The sequence below is a fragment of the Mastigoproctus giganteus genome, chromosome 5 (assembly GCF_048544385.1).
Source record: "Mastigoproctus giganteus isolate SK-2022 chromosome 5, ASM4854438v1, whole genome shotgun sequence".
NCBI classification, from domain to species: domain Eukaryota; kingdom Metazoa; phylum Arthropoda; class Arachnida; order Uropygi; family Thelyphonidae; genus Mastigoproctus; species Mastigoproctus giganteus.
In genome coordinates, this window is record NC_143579.1 from 65,052,448 (window position 1) to 65,068,812 (window position 16,365).

The following is a 16,365-nucleotide window of genomic DNA, read 5'->3' on the forward strand; positions in this document are numbered from 1 at the left end:
TTTATCCATTGTATGTCTGATCCTCGTAAAAATCTTCCTTTGTAACATTTCAAGAAAATTACAATCTAAAGAAATTCAAGATGAATGTCAATGATTATCTTCAGCCCTTTCAATGTTCTAGAACCACATGTGGTTCTAGAACATATATAGGTTCTAAAAGCCTTTTATGCTTGGGATTACCATAAAAAAGCAAAAAAATAAATAAATAAAAAAAGAAGAAAATAAATAAATAATTATAAATAAAAATAAATAAATTTTAATAAAAATTCTGGTTACATATATAAGTAACACATTATAGAAATGTAAAATGTAAAAACAAAATAACATATACCTTATACTTCTGCAATTCATCAAGTGCAGATGTAAGACATTTAAGAAGCCTGTTAGATTCATTAAGTGTTTGCTCATATTGTTTTTTAAGAGCATCTATATTTTTCTGGAGGTGAAGAATTTCATCCCTATTAAGAGTTTCTTGACCATGCTGAATTACTTGATGTATCTGATCTAAACAAGTTGTCATCAGTTGCTGATGATTTTCTAAATCTTCTTTAATAGCCTTTAAAAAAAATAGGAACCATTAACATTAAATCAGGGAAGGATTAAATTAACTGAAGTAAGGAATTAAAATGCCATTAAAATTCATTCGGTTTAAAAGTTTTCATAAAACAAAAAATTAAAATAAAAACTGGAGCAGAAAAACTTTTATAATATCCTTGATAAAGCGACTATCCACCAATTTTAAAATTTCTCCAATGTGAGACAGAAAATTATTACTTTATGAAATATTTTAAAACTTCTTAATGTTTAAACACTTAACCCTAGAGAATTAAGATGTTGTTTTTGTGGACAATCATGTACAGTTGCATTCACTACTGCTGACACAGATATGCATCAAATGGTGCAAAGTAATGTGCCATGATGCACATGTAGCCATTCTCAAGCAATCATTAAACAAGCTCTGTGAAGTAAAGGTATGTGATATTAATAACTGTAGCTAGACCTTGGCACAGTGAAATTTACAGCAAACTTTGACTTTTGTTTAATGTCAACTGTATGCTGTAAAGACTTGATACATAGTTTTACTTGTTCTTTGTTTCTGCTCAGGTTTGTTTATGTACATGAAATAAACTGGATAAAATTTTGAAGTTTGTTCTGATTTCCAACTTCACTTAAAGAGTTTACTTTTAGCAATGAATTTCAAACTTTCTTTTCAACCAGAATTTATTTTTAGACAAATATTAAAGGAGTTGCTCCTCAATATTCTGAAAATTATGGCACATTGAACCCAACTTCTCAAATAAAGGTGGGCAGCATATGTGTTATTCCTTCATTGTACTCCAACCCAAGTAAACAATATCATATCACACTAAAATTAAAATTTTAGATTTGTATGATATGTAGTTATTTTTTAAGAAACTCTTCAAAAGGCTGTGCAGACTGATTTTCACACTAAATTCTCTAAATTGAGTAAGAAAACAAATTTCTCACTGATATTTGTTTTCATGGTCAACAATACTATAACAGCCACTAAAATAGAATCTCTTAATAATAATGGAAGATATTTACATGTACTTCAGATTCCAGTAATTAAAAAATAACAATTGTGAACAGATATTCCTCTTGAACCCTTTCACAAATATGCATGTACCTATGTTTTTTTCAAGTCTTTGAAGTACCATGTATATACATGGAACATTTATCAAATATGAACTCTGTGGAGGACGTATACATATGATTTTCAAATGTGAGCATACACACACACACACACACACACACACACACACACACACACACACACACACACACACACACACACACACACACACACACACACACACACACACACACACACGCGTGCGTGAGTGATGAGTGAGTTTTATGGTCATTTCATATAATGTGAGCATTTATGTGCAATTTGTCTAAAAACAGTCCAGTATGTTCTCCTGTACCTGTGCTTCAAAGTAACTGTAGACAGTTTATAATAGATGGCAGAAAGAAAAGAATTTTCAAAATCAAAAGAAAGGTTTGCACCCTTTAGCTGCAATTCTCTGATTTGGACTCATTTACAAAAGCTGATACTTAATAAATTGAATGGACTTATGATCTAGAAGTTGATGAACTGAATGAAATGACACATAAATAAATATAGATGCTATTGCTGCATAAAAAAAATGGTGCAATGAGCTATTTAATTTTTTCATGTTTTTTTTTAAACTTATTTGGTTTTATTTTTTACAATAATTTCATTCTAACGTTGGGCATTCGAGTCAAAATAAAAACAGTATTCATCCATATGCCTTTATATCCAAAGTGCACATATTTCACAAAACTTCAAAACAAAATGCTGTAAATAATACCATAGAGCCAAACTATTGAAAACTCAATTGTCGGGATTTGTTTGTTGTTTTGTTATTTGGTTTTTAGGAGCATTAGCAACTAAGGCCATATTGCTCCGGGATATGCAGTGATCATTCCCTGACCTTTCCGCATCCTCTGTATTTGGTGGTGACGGGCTCGAACCCCGGTCTAATCAAGAAGCGTGTGCTATGCACTGCTGCTCCTTCCCACCTGGCTACGGAGGCGCCTCAGTTGTCGGGAGTGGACTGATAAATTTTGTTACCATGAGTTCTTATGAGTGAAAGAGTTAACTTTCTTCATACTGGGCAATAATACGTAAACAGTCCAAAATAAAAATAAATAAAATAATATATCATATTTATAATGCCAACAGCACCTTTTCTTTTATTGTATACCTAAAGCGTATCTAAATGGAAATCATGCCCCAAACTAGAGGAGTAAAGCAACAGGCACAAGGTAAGTGGGAGTAATGTGGCTTGGGAGAGAACTAAAGGGGCGATTCTCCAATGCTTTTTTTTTTTTTTTTTTTGATTTGGTAGTTGTTGGCGCATCGGCTTCTGTGGCCATATTGCACCTCCCAAGGTTTTTGCAGTACTTTGATCCAAGCCCGAGGCGGGAATCGAACCCGCGACCTTTGGGTTGCCGGGTAGGTGCTTTACCCACTCGGCTAGCCCGGTCGGCTATTCTCCAATGCATCAACAACCTAAAAAAAAATGTGCACTTCTAGAACAGGACATGACCTAGCCAAGGAGGATATCTTTGTATGCATGCTAAATGCAGAGAGTGTGAATAAATTAAGTGTCCAACTCAGCATTCTGATGAGCATCTATGAGAGATTGAAGGGTAAAGTAGATGTCCTCGGACAACGATAAATTGGAGGAGAGGGAGAATCAAACTCTCAGCTGCTCAATTCAACGCCAGAGTTCACTCTTGTGCATCAGGCAACACAGTGGCAATCTTCAAGGCAGAATGCACTGGTTCCACAGAAGCCAGTTATTGTCAGTGACTGTAATGTCAGGAGATGGGAAATATATCGTGCAAAAAGGATAGGTGGAATAGGACCAGAGTATGTCTGCCAGAGGCAAAGGTTGATGATGTTATAGAGCAGATATCTTTTAAGGGCACAAAAGGTGATATCGTTGTACATGTTGGCACTAATGACATTAAGAACAGAAGATCTGCGGACTTACTTAACAAGTACATGTCAATGTTGAAAAAAAGTCTCAAGTTAGGGTTAAATTTGAAAGTGTCTGCAATTCTGCCCAGACATGATAAGAGGGAATATATGAGGATAGCCTTGTCAATCAATTTGGGCCTTGAGAGATTGTGCAAGGCTCATGGGGTACAATTTTTCTCAGAGTGGTCTGTGCTTGCTAACAGGAAAGTGTTTCTACAGGGATGGGATACACTTAAATAGAAAGGATGTAAGAATATTTGCTGATGCTATTAAAGCAGTGTTAAGTGGGCTGAAAAACTGCTAGTTTTGGGGAATTCACAGACTATTAGATTAATACAGTCGAAGCTATTTATAGCGACCCTATTTTTTAACATTCCAATAACACGTCCAATGTGGTTTGTCTCTGCCAGTTTCTCATTATCCTAATGCTATTTTACATTTATTATAACAACATTGAAAACAAAAGGATTTCCTTATAACAACCATAAATTTCTACCTCTTAATCTGAATTTTTACTTTTTTATTTGGGCGCTTCAAATATATTGAAGTAACTGTCGAGTTGCAGCCAGACCATGAGAAATCATTCAAGATTTCCAAAGCTCTTTTCTCGCAGTGTGGTAATGAAATGAACATTGGCTAGAAGTTCATTTCATTAGTTCGAGTGTATGTTTATTGGTATGTCACCAAGACAACAGATATCTTTGCCATTCGCAGATAAAATTAGGATTTACAAGCTGTAGATAACGGTGTGCATTCTAAGACTGACATAGCCAAACAGTTTGGCATTTCTACGAGTGCTCTGTTCACTATTCTGAAAGATCGGAAAAGATTGAAAGTTTAGAGAAATGTGCTACACTAGGTAGGATTCGAGCATGAAAGGTAAGGTATATAAAGTAGATAGTTTATTTTATTATTTATTTATTATTATTATTTTTTTTATTCTTGTGCCTTTCGTATTTGAGGTTATGCAGCAAAAGCCTAGGGCTTCTGTGCACCACATGGCGAATACTTATTTTTTAGTGAAGAGTGACTCACTGTACGAATTTTATCCTCCCACCATGGAATATTGCTCCCTCGTCTCAGATGGTAAACCCAAAACCTCTCGGGCTCTATTCAACAAGGGGGGGGGGGGGCAGCTAAGTTAAATACTGCCTTGTGTCATATGAGCTCTCTTCATTCTGTCTCAGATATGTTCAGTTTCTGCTCCATGCATCTTTTTATACTTCCCTGAGCACTGCACTTCTTCAATTGGCATTTGTAATTCCAAGCTGAAAGTACATACCAATCCTTGTAGCCAAGGAAACATCCTCCAAAAGTAGTGGAAGTTCGTTTTCAGAAATTCTAGGTAAATGGGCCCTGTAAGATGATTTTATAACACAACGGGCCCAATCAACTGATTGTCGATGATACTGCACCACACGTTTACAGAGAAGCGATGTTGAAAATTTCTTTCTACAGTGGCATATGGATTTTCGTCTGACCACCTATGAGAGTTACGGGTGTTGTACATACCATCACGGGTGAAAGTAGCTTCATCGCTAAACAGTATTAATGGAATTAATCAGCGATTAGCATTTACCCACCGAAAAAATTCCAGTCACTAGGCGTCGTCTCCTGGATGAAGGTGTTGCACCCACTGTATGTGAAATCGATACAAGCCGTGCTCATGTAATGTTCGCTATACTCTTGTTTGTGGAACACCGATACACGTAGAAAATCTTTGTGCGCTAATAGTAGGACTACGTTCTACTGACTGAAGAATGTGTTCTCTTGCATCCACATTTTGTTCATTTGCATGTTCAGAAGAAATATGTACACTGGAAACTGTACTGGTCTCACGCAGTTTGGTGTAAAAACTAGTAAATGCTCTTGAATCCAGTTTCGTGGTTAGAAAACTATCAACAGTATTCTCTACAAACAGCATTAGCACTTCCACCACAAAAACCATAGACAAATACCATATCAGCATATTCAGCATGTGTGAATATGCTGATTAACAACGTCTAACACTAAACAGCATTAGGTTATAACTGCTTCTTGGTCACATCTGATTCGGGGAGCTGTGCGTGCCAGTTTCAGACAGCTGTATCTCTGTATCCATTGAGAATTGTACACATGTTGATAGGAACTTTTTTACTCAAAATAATTGATACTATAACCTCCCAAAATATTTACTACTCCTCCTGAATCACCCTGTGTATATACAACTAAAGTTTATTCTTCTAAATGTAAGGTTATGCATTTTGGGGAACAGAAATCTTTCAGTCGCATATGGGGTGGGGGACAGGTAAAAGGGGTTCAAGACAAAAGAGACTTAGTTGTGATTCAATCTGACACAAAATTTTCCATGCAATATAAGCAGGCAGCTAAGAAGGCACATGCTGTCTGTTAGAGAAGGATGTTGTTATCCCTCTTAACAATGTCATGGTTAAGGTGGTAAAGGAGATCCAAGATTCCCTTTGTCTCTTATGTCAGATATATAGTGCTTTGGCATGTGCATGTTTGAAGGATATTAAATTTTTGGTCATGGAATATTGGCAGAATATACCCTGTGCCTCGTTATGGGCTTTTCTTGTTGCTGCACATTCTGAATTTCACCAAGGGTTTTGAAATGGTGGAAACCACGTAGATGTTTTTGGAATTGCAACTGCTGCAGTGTGGACAATACCTTTTGTAATGTATGAACCTGCATCACTGATGAGCTGGTGGCTGACACTTGTGATGCCAAATTGTGCCAGAAGTAAAGGCATTCCAGTCAGCCTTATCACACTTCCACTGAGATATCCTTCATGGTTGACATGATTTTTTTTCCCCTCCCAATCAGAAGACATTAAACCTGATATACCTTCATCGATATCATTGATCAATATACAAAACAACAAAGGCCCCAACACCAAACCCTGGGGAACTCCACTAATAACATTTGTCCACAAAGAGCAGTGTCCATTGATTACCACTCTCAGTCATCTCCCACTCAACCATCCCTTTATCCATTATAGAAACTTGCCCTTAATGCTATACCTCTCCAATTTGTACAGCAGTCTTCCATGTGAAAAAGTATCAAAAGCTTTCCAGAAATCCTAGTATTTAATATCAAAATTATTTTTGGCATTCAGTTCCTTTGTGACCACCTCCCTTTTGGCATTCAGTTCCTTTGTGACCACCTCCCATGCTGTGTCTTAACTATTACTGCTATCTTGTCTAGGTGGTCCGGAATCACCTCCTTAACTAGTGACTCCATTATTTTACCCGGAACAGAAGTTAAACTAACAGGTGTATAATTATTTGTGTCACCCTTTGAATCCCCCCCTTCTGAATTGGGGATACATTTGCACATCTCCAGACCTTAGGGTCCTTCCCCTGACTCTAAGGATGCTCTCATAATTATGGCTAAGGGTTTGCCCTTCCCTTGCTGCCTCCATTATAACTGGATAGATTCCATCTGCCCCAGGTGCCTTTTTTATGTTTAACTTCAACAATTTCTCCTCCATCTATCCACTCCACCTCTATGTTAAGTGGACCAATCTGATTCATCCCCTTCCTTCTAGAGTTTACATAAGTAAAGAATTCTTTGCTTTTTTTCTTCACATCCTTTGCTAAAGATTTCTCGTAATCTGCCTTCACCTGCAAAACCTCCTTTGTGATTGATTACAGACTAGCTTATATCTGCCATAGGCTTCTGTATCGCTTGATAATTTATATCCATCCCATGCATTTTTCTTTTCTACCACGAGCCTGATTAATTCATCCGACATTCATAGAGGCCTAAACCTTGAACGGTATTTCTTATTTGGCATTGTTGTTGTTGTTTGGTTTTTAGGAGCATTAGCAACTAAGGCCACATTGCTCCGGGAATATGTGGTGGTCATTCCCTGACCTTTCTGCATCCTTCGTATTTGGTGGTGACGGGATCGAACGCTGGTCTAATCAAGAAGCATGTGTTACGCACTGCTGCTCCTTCCCACCTGGCTATGGAGGCGCCTCTTATTTGGTATGAAAAGACTAATAGCCTGCAAGATTAAGTCCCTGAAGATTAAGTCCTTCCCATTTAGAATTCACCGTTGGTAATATCATCAGTTGATCCCAATGTATAGAATTTAAAAACTGTCTGAGACTGCTGTAGTCACCTTTACGAAAATAAAAATCTTTCCCTTTACCCTTGACAGTAGTTACAACCTTAAGTAAATCCCACATCAGTACACTATGATCACTGTCACCTAGTGGTTCTTTTATTTGCAAATTCTTAATGCATGAATAATCACTGCTGATAATCAGATCAAGGATATTACTCCTTCTGGCTGCCTCTCCAACATGTTGTTGTAGAAAACAATCGTCCAATAAATCCACAAAAGTCTTGCTAGCATGCAAGTTACCAATCCACAAGTTTTAGTCAATATCTGGAAAGTTAAAATCCCCCATTACAAGACATTCTGATTTACTGGCCCATTCTATTTCTCTGCACAACTGTTCATTGTACTAATCAGAGTCATTAGGCATTTAACATACTCTTACTCTCATTTTCTCTTTCCCACTGTTTATGTCATACCAAACTGACTCAACATTGCACTGTCCACCCATGTCAATTGGATGCATTTCCTTAGCTTGTGTGTTTTTTAACTAACAGAAAAACCCCTCCTCCCTTCCTACCCTGCCTATCCTTTCTGTACACGTTGTACTTCAAAATTTTATTTTATTTTATATATTTACTATACTTCTAGCATTAGTGTACATGCAAGTATACATGCACTTGTTCTTACTCTTAGTTACCCTAACAAAGCCCATGTATTTACTGGTTCCATGGTGACTCCAAGCAGCTCTTGGAAGAACTCCCCAGCAACTTACTCTCTAGGCTGCTGGCTGCTGCTCATTACAACAGGAGCAGAGCAAGAATCACTTTCGCCTCTGCCTGCAGTTACCATTAATCTTTTAATCTGTGTTTCCCCCTGATCTAGCAGTTTTCCGACCCACCTAACACTGCCTTGATAGTATCAGCAAATATTCTTGCATTCTTTCTATTTAAATGTATCCCCCTCCCTGTAGAAGCAGTCTCTCCTGTTAGCAAGCACAGACCACGCTGAAAAAAATTCTACCTCATGAGCCTTGCACAATCTTTCCAGGACCAAATTGATTGATAAGGCTCTCATCATATACTCCCTCCTATTGTGTCTGGGCAAAATTGCAGACACTTTCAAATTTAACTTAACTTGCGACTTTTTTCCAGCATTGACCTGTACTTGTTAAGTAAATCTTCAGATCTTTTACTCTTAAGGTCCTCAGTGCCAAGGTGTACAACAAAGTCACCTTTTGTGCCCTTAATAGATGATATCTGTCCTACAACGTCAACTTTTGCTCCCTGGTCCTGTTCCATCTATCTTTTTGCATAATATATTCTTCGTCTCCCAGACAATATAGTCACCAACAATAATTAGTTCCTGTGGGACCAGCGCAATCTGCTTGAAGATTGCCTCTGTGTTGCCTGATGCACAGGAGTAAGCTCTGCCACTGAGCTGGACAGCTAAGAGCTTGATGGGCCCCTCATATTAATTTCTTTCAGGGCATTTACCCTACACCTCAAGCTCTCATAGACACCCATCAGAATGCGAAGTTGGCACCTAATTTCTTGACACTCTAGACACCTAGTACACACAAAGGCATCCTTCCTTTGTGCCCTTACATTTCACATTTCGCACATTTTTTGAGACTGTGATGCGTTGGAGAATTTCGCCCTTCGGTTCTCCCGCAAGCCACAGCACTCTGGCTATTCTGTAAATGCTGCTTTTCTGCTATAGTCTGGGTCATGATTCCATTAAGTATAATTTAATTAACAATGATCTTTAATAAGATTAATAAATTTTACTGATTAATTGATAATACTATAGTAATCTAACAGATTTCTAATACAGTACCATGTTTTCGCTATCTAGTTTTACGTTAACCTTACGCTATTCCATATCGTATAACAATGGCAAAACTGCTTTTTAAACTGGAGTTATAAATTACGGACACTAAGTATTCACTTTCAAAATCTCTATCTAATTTAAAAAATAAACCACGGAGCTTGGCTAGAACTATAAAGCTACTTATAGAAAATAATATAGTATAACAATTAAGTCAATAAAATGACTAAATATAAATGAAAACTTAGCTTTCGCCGGAGCTGCAAAAATCTTGGTCAACGTGGTAATAACCTTGTACCCAACTCCCAATACAAAGCTTTAAAAATTTTACACAGAAATAAAAGCTGCTTTTGCCCAATAGTTTAACTGTTTCTGATAGGTAGAACAGTTCTAAACAGTAAGCTTTCAAGCATTTCTGTAAGATATAGAAAAGAGTTGTGGCAGAAGAAAGAAAATGGTAATCAATGGACACTGCTCTTCGTGGACTAATTTTATAGTGGAGTCCCCCAGGGTTCAGTGTCGCGCCCATTGTTTTCTGTATTTATCAATGATTACTGCCAAGCAGAGCTTCTTCAGAGTGACCGAGACAGACTTCAGGGATGGTCAGAAAAATGGCAGCTATGCTTTAATCCAGCAAAGCGTAAGGTATTACACCTGGAGAACAGTAACCCCAAAATAACTTATACACCTTAGTGGAGTTGAACTAAAGCCAGTAGTAGAGGTAAGGGACTTGGGTGTTACGATACAGTCAGACATGAAGTTCTCCAAGCATTGTAGACAGGTTGTGAGGAAGGCCCATGTGTCCTATTGATGATTTATCACACAATTGCTAATAGAGATAAGAACATCATAATCCCATTATATAAGGCTATTGTTAGAACACACTTGGAATACTGTGTTAAAGTATGGAGACTTGCACCTAAAGAAAGACATTGAGCTTCTTGAAAGGATCCAAAGACAGGTGACTCGCCTGGTCGCCCTTTTGCTGGTGAGATCAGCAAAAGGGCATCAGCATGAGGAAAGACATTGAATATGGAGGTTGCAGAGCTTGGAAACTGGGTATCTTAGAGGAGAATTGATTGAGGTGTTTGAGGCTCAGGGAGACATAAGTAAAATGAATGAGGATGAAATTTTCATGGTTATAAATGATTCTCCCCCCATAACTTGAAATTATGGCACCTAATTTAACTAGGTGGTCATAATTTCAAGTTACAGGGGAAGATGTTTAAACTGGAGTTATAAATTACTGGAATAAGTTACCTACATGGGGGTTAGAGGCTGAGAGTTTGGGGAAATTCAAAGATCAGCTGGCCAATTGGCTAATTACCTACGGGAGGAGGGAAAACATAAGTTGTCTATTTCCTTTTCTCTTATTATTACTTTTTTTTTTTTTTACTTTTCTTTTTATTTTTATTATTATTTTTTTATTTTATTTTATTTATATTTTTTTTATTATTTATTTTTTGGCTGGTGCAGCATAAGCCATAGGCTTCCTTGCACCATGTGGCCATTGCTAATACTAATATTGATGAAGGTATATCAGGGTTAATGTCCAAGTTTGCAGATGATACGAAGGTTGGCAGGGTTGTTAATGACAGTAATGATAGTACACTACTGCAACAGGATCTATAAAAGTTGAACAGATGAGCTCAGAGGTGGCAACTGAAGTTTAACATTCACAAATGTAAAGTACTGCACATGGGTAGCAGTAACCCCAGAGTAATGTACCAACTGGGTAGTACTACATTCAGAGATGTGGAGAATGAAAAGGACCTGGAGGTAATTGTGCAGTCAGATATGAAGTTTTCTGAGCAGTGCAAGACAGGCTGCAAGTGTAGCTCATGGTGTCTTGCCAACGATGCACAGAAATTTTGCTAACAAGGATAAGGGGGTGATTATTCCTGCCTTGTATAAGGCATTGGTCAGGCACCTTGAGTACTGCATACAGATCTGGAGGCTTCATTTTAGGAAGGATGTAGAGCTGCTGGAAAAGTACAGAGTAGGGCAAAGAGATTGGTGAGTGAAACAAAGGGTTGATGTTACCAAGAAAGGCTTTTGAGTTCTGCAAATTGCAGAATCTGGAGACTAGGCACCTGTGTGTGATCTAATTGAGGTGTAATAAGGCCTTGAATGGACTGAGAAAGCTGACTGTTAATGGGATTCTTCCTGTTGCTCAGATTACTCACTTGAGGTGACAAATTCAAATTGAGGAAAGACATTTATAGAATAGATGTGCAGTAATTTGCCTTTAGCCAGCAGGTGGTTGATAGTTGGAACAAACTTCCATCTGTTGTAGTGGAGGTCAGCAACTCAAATAAGTTTAAGGCAGAACTAGACAAACATTTAGAGTGAATGGATGGGTGAAATTCAAAGGGTGTTTTTTTTTTTGGCTGATATTATAAACTTCCTTCCTTGCATCATATGCTTCTAATAACGGTAATGCTAAATGCACCATGATGTACATGAAACTAATAATCAAAAAAGCTGCCTTATCGTTGAGTGATAATGCTTGATATATCTAACACCAATAAAATAAAATATTATACACAATTTGTTTTTAAACCTGCAAATAAGTAAGCAAAAATTTTCTTACTCTAATTGTATTAATCTGGTGTTGAAGTTCACAAAGATCCTCTTTAACCAAGCCAAGCTCAGCAAGCTGAAGTTCAACACTCTGTAACCACACAACAAACTTGGAGATATTTTCACCACATGATTTGAACTTTTCCTCAACAGCAGCCTGCAATAGAGAAATAATGCTAATGACTGTAAATATGTATTTTGGAGCCCTCACAGTATAAATAACTGGGACCACTGAAGAAAACTCAGTAAAGGCAGCAAGTAATAAACGAAAGAGTTTGATGCAATACTATGAGGTAATGTGCTAAAATAATAGGTGGGTCATGCAGAGTCAGATAATGTCTAATATCTTGAATCAAAGAAGAAATTACAGAAAAAAATAATCTGTAATACTTGTGAGATCACATTTCACTAACTGTGTGACATATTTTATATCAATGCTATTTCATATAGTCAGGAGTGAACAATGAAACTATATAAAAAAATTATATTACATGCTAAAAAAGCATGCACAATAACTGATATTAGTACCAGACGGGTACTAGAATAACGTACCAGAATACTACCAATACTATCACTACTAACATCTCTAAAGCAGATGATAATTTTCAAAAATTAAGTTTTTAATAAGCAAAATCAAAATATTAGCAAACAATTTGAGAAGGGTTATAAAATGCCTGCATATGTGTGTGTTTGCACCTTTTGTCAAGAAATAAATTAAATCAAACCTAGCCTCGAGCTTATGCAATGAAGATGATAAAGCCAAAAAGGAGAAAAGCTTGCAACCAAAGGCAACAAAAGTGATTTTATATCCTTTAAGGATTCTTACCCAAACCTCTGATTTCCTGAGGAATCCATCTGCTAGTGCAGAATAAAGGTCTATCTGCTTTGCAGTTTGTGTATCAACCAGGCAGCTTTTGGTTAGATCCAAGAAACCTTCTTCAACAGCTTGCTGGAAACTGAAAACTTTAAGAGTGCAGGGATCAGAAAACAGTGTATCATTTGGATCAATTAAGTTCCTTTCAACAGCTTCTCCCATTGTGCAATAACAACCAGTATAAGGATTATGAAATTTGCCACTGGTGGAATCAAAAATATTATATTCTAATGCTTCAAACAATGTCAAAGGACAGTTAGAAGTTAATAAAAGTCCATGATTTAATGCAACATCATATGATAACATTTCATGATTGACAGAATCCCACAGAAAGCCTCCTTCAGGGTCCAGAATGCCTTCAATGATAGCATCATTACAGTTTAACAGTTTGTGGGACTTTGTATCCTTAAAAATAAAAGAACTTGAATCTATGAAACCAATCATAACTGCTTCTTTCAAATTATATGATTTTTCAGTCGCAGGATCTAATATCCTTCCATTTTTAAAATCCAACCAGCAACATTCTAATGCCGTAAGCAAGGAATAAGGCTCTCTTAAATAAATAAATATATCTGATGAAACTACAAAAGCTGGTGTTTCTATTCCTAGTCCAGAACGGAAAAAGAGCAATGAGTCAGAATGATTTATAATGCCTTTTTCAACTGCCAATTTTAGAGGCAATGACACTCCAGTCCTTTTATCTATATAGAATGCAGTTTCAGGATTAAGTTTTATAGATTCGATGGCCTCATACAAAGAACAGCCATCACTAACACTTACAAAAGAATCACTTTCAAGTGATAATCCTTTCACATAACACACTATGGCTGATTTAATTCCTGGATGCACAAATGACAAATTTTCATATTTTATATGATATAGAACAATTTCTTTTTCTAAGAACATATTGTAATCTATGGCTTCCTCCAATCGTAACATTTTTCCTGACACAACATCCTTCAAATAAACCAAGTGATTATTAAAATATCCCAATTTTACAAAGGTTAAAAAATCCAAATAATTTCCCGTGAATGGATCAATAATCTTCTTCACCTTTGAATTAAATAATCTTAGCACTTCATCGACAGAAAGGTTACATTTTTCTCTTAAGAAAATAGTTAAAGGCATCTCTTTTCCTAATATTTGATGTCTCATAGTTCCTCTATCAACATCAATCAATCCTGCATCTACTGCACTTTCAACTGATATCAACTCATTAGTAAGTGGGTCTTTTACAAGAATCTGGCTACAATCAATCAATCCTTCTTCAGAGGCTTCACAGACATTCAGCTCAAGGCCAGAAGTGGGATCATAAAACTTTCCAGAAGTGTACTGAAACAAGAGCAAAACCTCTTTCAAAGAGAGGTATCTTTTGTCTCTTAGACAAGTTAAAACTGGAATAATCCTGTCACTATTTGGATCATAGATGGTACTATTCTCTAAATTGATTAATCCTTCATCAATAGCAGTCTGTATAGATTTAAAGATTCCTTTTGCTGGGTCCATGAGTATGAAATTTTTACTATCAATCAAACCATTATGAACAGCTTCAGCAAAGTTTAGTTCTTTCTCTGAATATGGAATTTTAAACTGTTTAGTTTTAGAATTGAATAGTTGTACAATTTCTTCCAAACATAAATATTTCTTCTCTCTATCAAATAGAAATTTTTCAGTGAAACTAGTGAGTGGTTTTAATTCACCTAATGAAGTGAATTTATCAGAATCAGAGCTCTTGCCAACAATGGATTTAGTAAATAACTTTTTTTTGGCACTACACATAACCAGATTTTGTTCCAAAGCACTCCACAAGGTTATTTCTTCTCTAGTATCACTATTAACATATTTTCCTGTTTCTGCATTAATTAATCCAAGGCTGATAGCAGTTTTTAAGCTCATAACTGTATCATCAGATTTATTTTTTAAATATGAATTATCTGGAGTCACTATTTCTTCTTTTATTGCATCTTCAAGATTGACACTTCTGTTTGTAAAAGGATTAATAAAATTTCCTGTTAATCTATCAAATAAGCAAGTGTGAAGCACATTAAAAAGGTTTGATGCTTCCAAAGAATTTATAATATAACCTTGTTCCAGTGCTGAAGTTAATGAAATATAACTTTCAGATTGTATTCTGAAGAGCCCAGAATGTAAGTTAATGATATCATCATGTACAGCTTCTGCAAAGGACAATAACCTCTGATTTTCAGAGTTCCAAGTGCATGGATATACAGGGCAAAGAACATTGGTATGAATTGCATTTTCTAAAGTTAGTGAACACAGAGTAAGTGGATTGATTACTTTTCCAGTTTTCTCATTATAAAAGTTCAAACAAATAGCTTTCTGTAAGGATAAAGGAAGTTTAACATCTTTGACCAGTCCTTTATTATATCCATCGAAAAATGAAATAGTTTCTTTGTGCCATTTGATTTGGCCAGTATTTTCATCTATAATTCTAGACTGTAATGATTCAGTTAAATCTGATTCTTTGAATTCTCCAGATATTTCCTGACTCACACAAACAGCTTTAGGGTTAATTAGATGTAGCTTGACAGCCATTCCTAAAGAAACATATTGTCCTCCATCTGGATTTAAAATTTTGGCTTTTTCCTTATTATAAATACCTGTTTCAAATAAATTCTGCAAAGATAGAGGAGTTTTCACATTAATTAAAATTTTCTTTAAAAAAGCTGTCTTAAAATTAATTGTTTCTGTGCTACCCTTAAGCCTCATGTTACCACACTGTACATCAATCATACCTGCTTCTACAGCACTGCTAAATGGTAAAATATCACCAGTTAATTGATCTTTGACCACAGTTGATGTATGATCAATAATACCTTTATTTAAGGCTTCTCCAACAGATATTCTCTGTTTAGTAGTAAAATTTAATATATCACCTAAAACAGGATCATAATAGCCCTTGCATACAATTTCTTGAAGAGATATATTTTTTGTAGGTGGTATGATAATGCCACTTTCTAAGGCTTCATAGAAATCTATTTTAGTTCTGGTCTGTGTGTTCAGTATTACCATATTTTGAAGATCAACTATACCTAAGTTCACAGATTCCGAAAGGGTTAAAATATCATTTTTCTTTGCATCCCTAATTGTTAAAAAATCAGGACTGATAAACTTTCTTGAAATAGCCTCTTCTAAAGAAATATATTCACCTGATTTAAAATCCATAATTCTTTTAATTTTATTATCATATAAATGCAGATTAATTGCCTCTTGAAGAGAAACTGGAAATTCTACCTCTGCTAAATAACCTTTTTCCAAAGCAAAATCAAATGTCATTTCCATGGGATAAGTTATTATACCTTTTGTGATATCTATAATATGAAAATTGGCTGCATCTTCAAAAGTAATGATTTTATCTTTGTGTTTAAATACAACAAACTGGACATCTATATAGTTATTTATTAATGCATTTTCAAATGTAATATACCTTCCAGTTGCTGAATCCCATAATTTTC

At 35.9% G+C, this 16,365-nt stretch overlaps 1 protein-coding gene across 7 annotated transcripts in view; it reads right to left on the bottom strand.

Moving 5' to 3' along the window:
• Positions 1-16,365, bottom strand: part of LOC150085455 (uncharacterized) — a 1,845,429-nt gene that overhangs the window by 1,045,457 nt on the left and 783,607 nt on the right. For all 7 annotated transcript variants that reach the window (XM_090374043.1, XM_090374041.1, XM_090374042.1 and 4 more), the window contains 2 exons: positions 12,026-12,172; positions 332-556 (listed from right to left, as the gene is read on the bottom strand). In XM_090374043.1, coding sequence (XP_090230169.1) covers positions 332-556; positions 12,026-12,172 — 372 coding nt within the window. The remainder of the gene's footprint in view (positions 1-331; positions 557-12,025; positions 12,173-16,365) is intronic.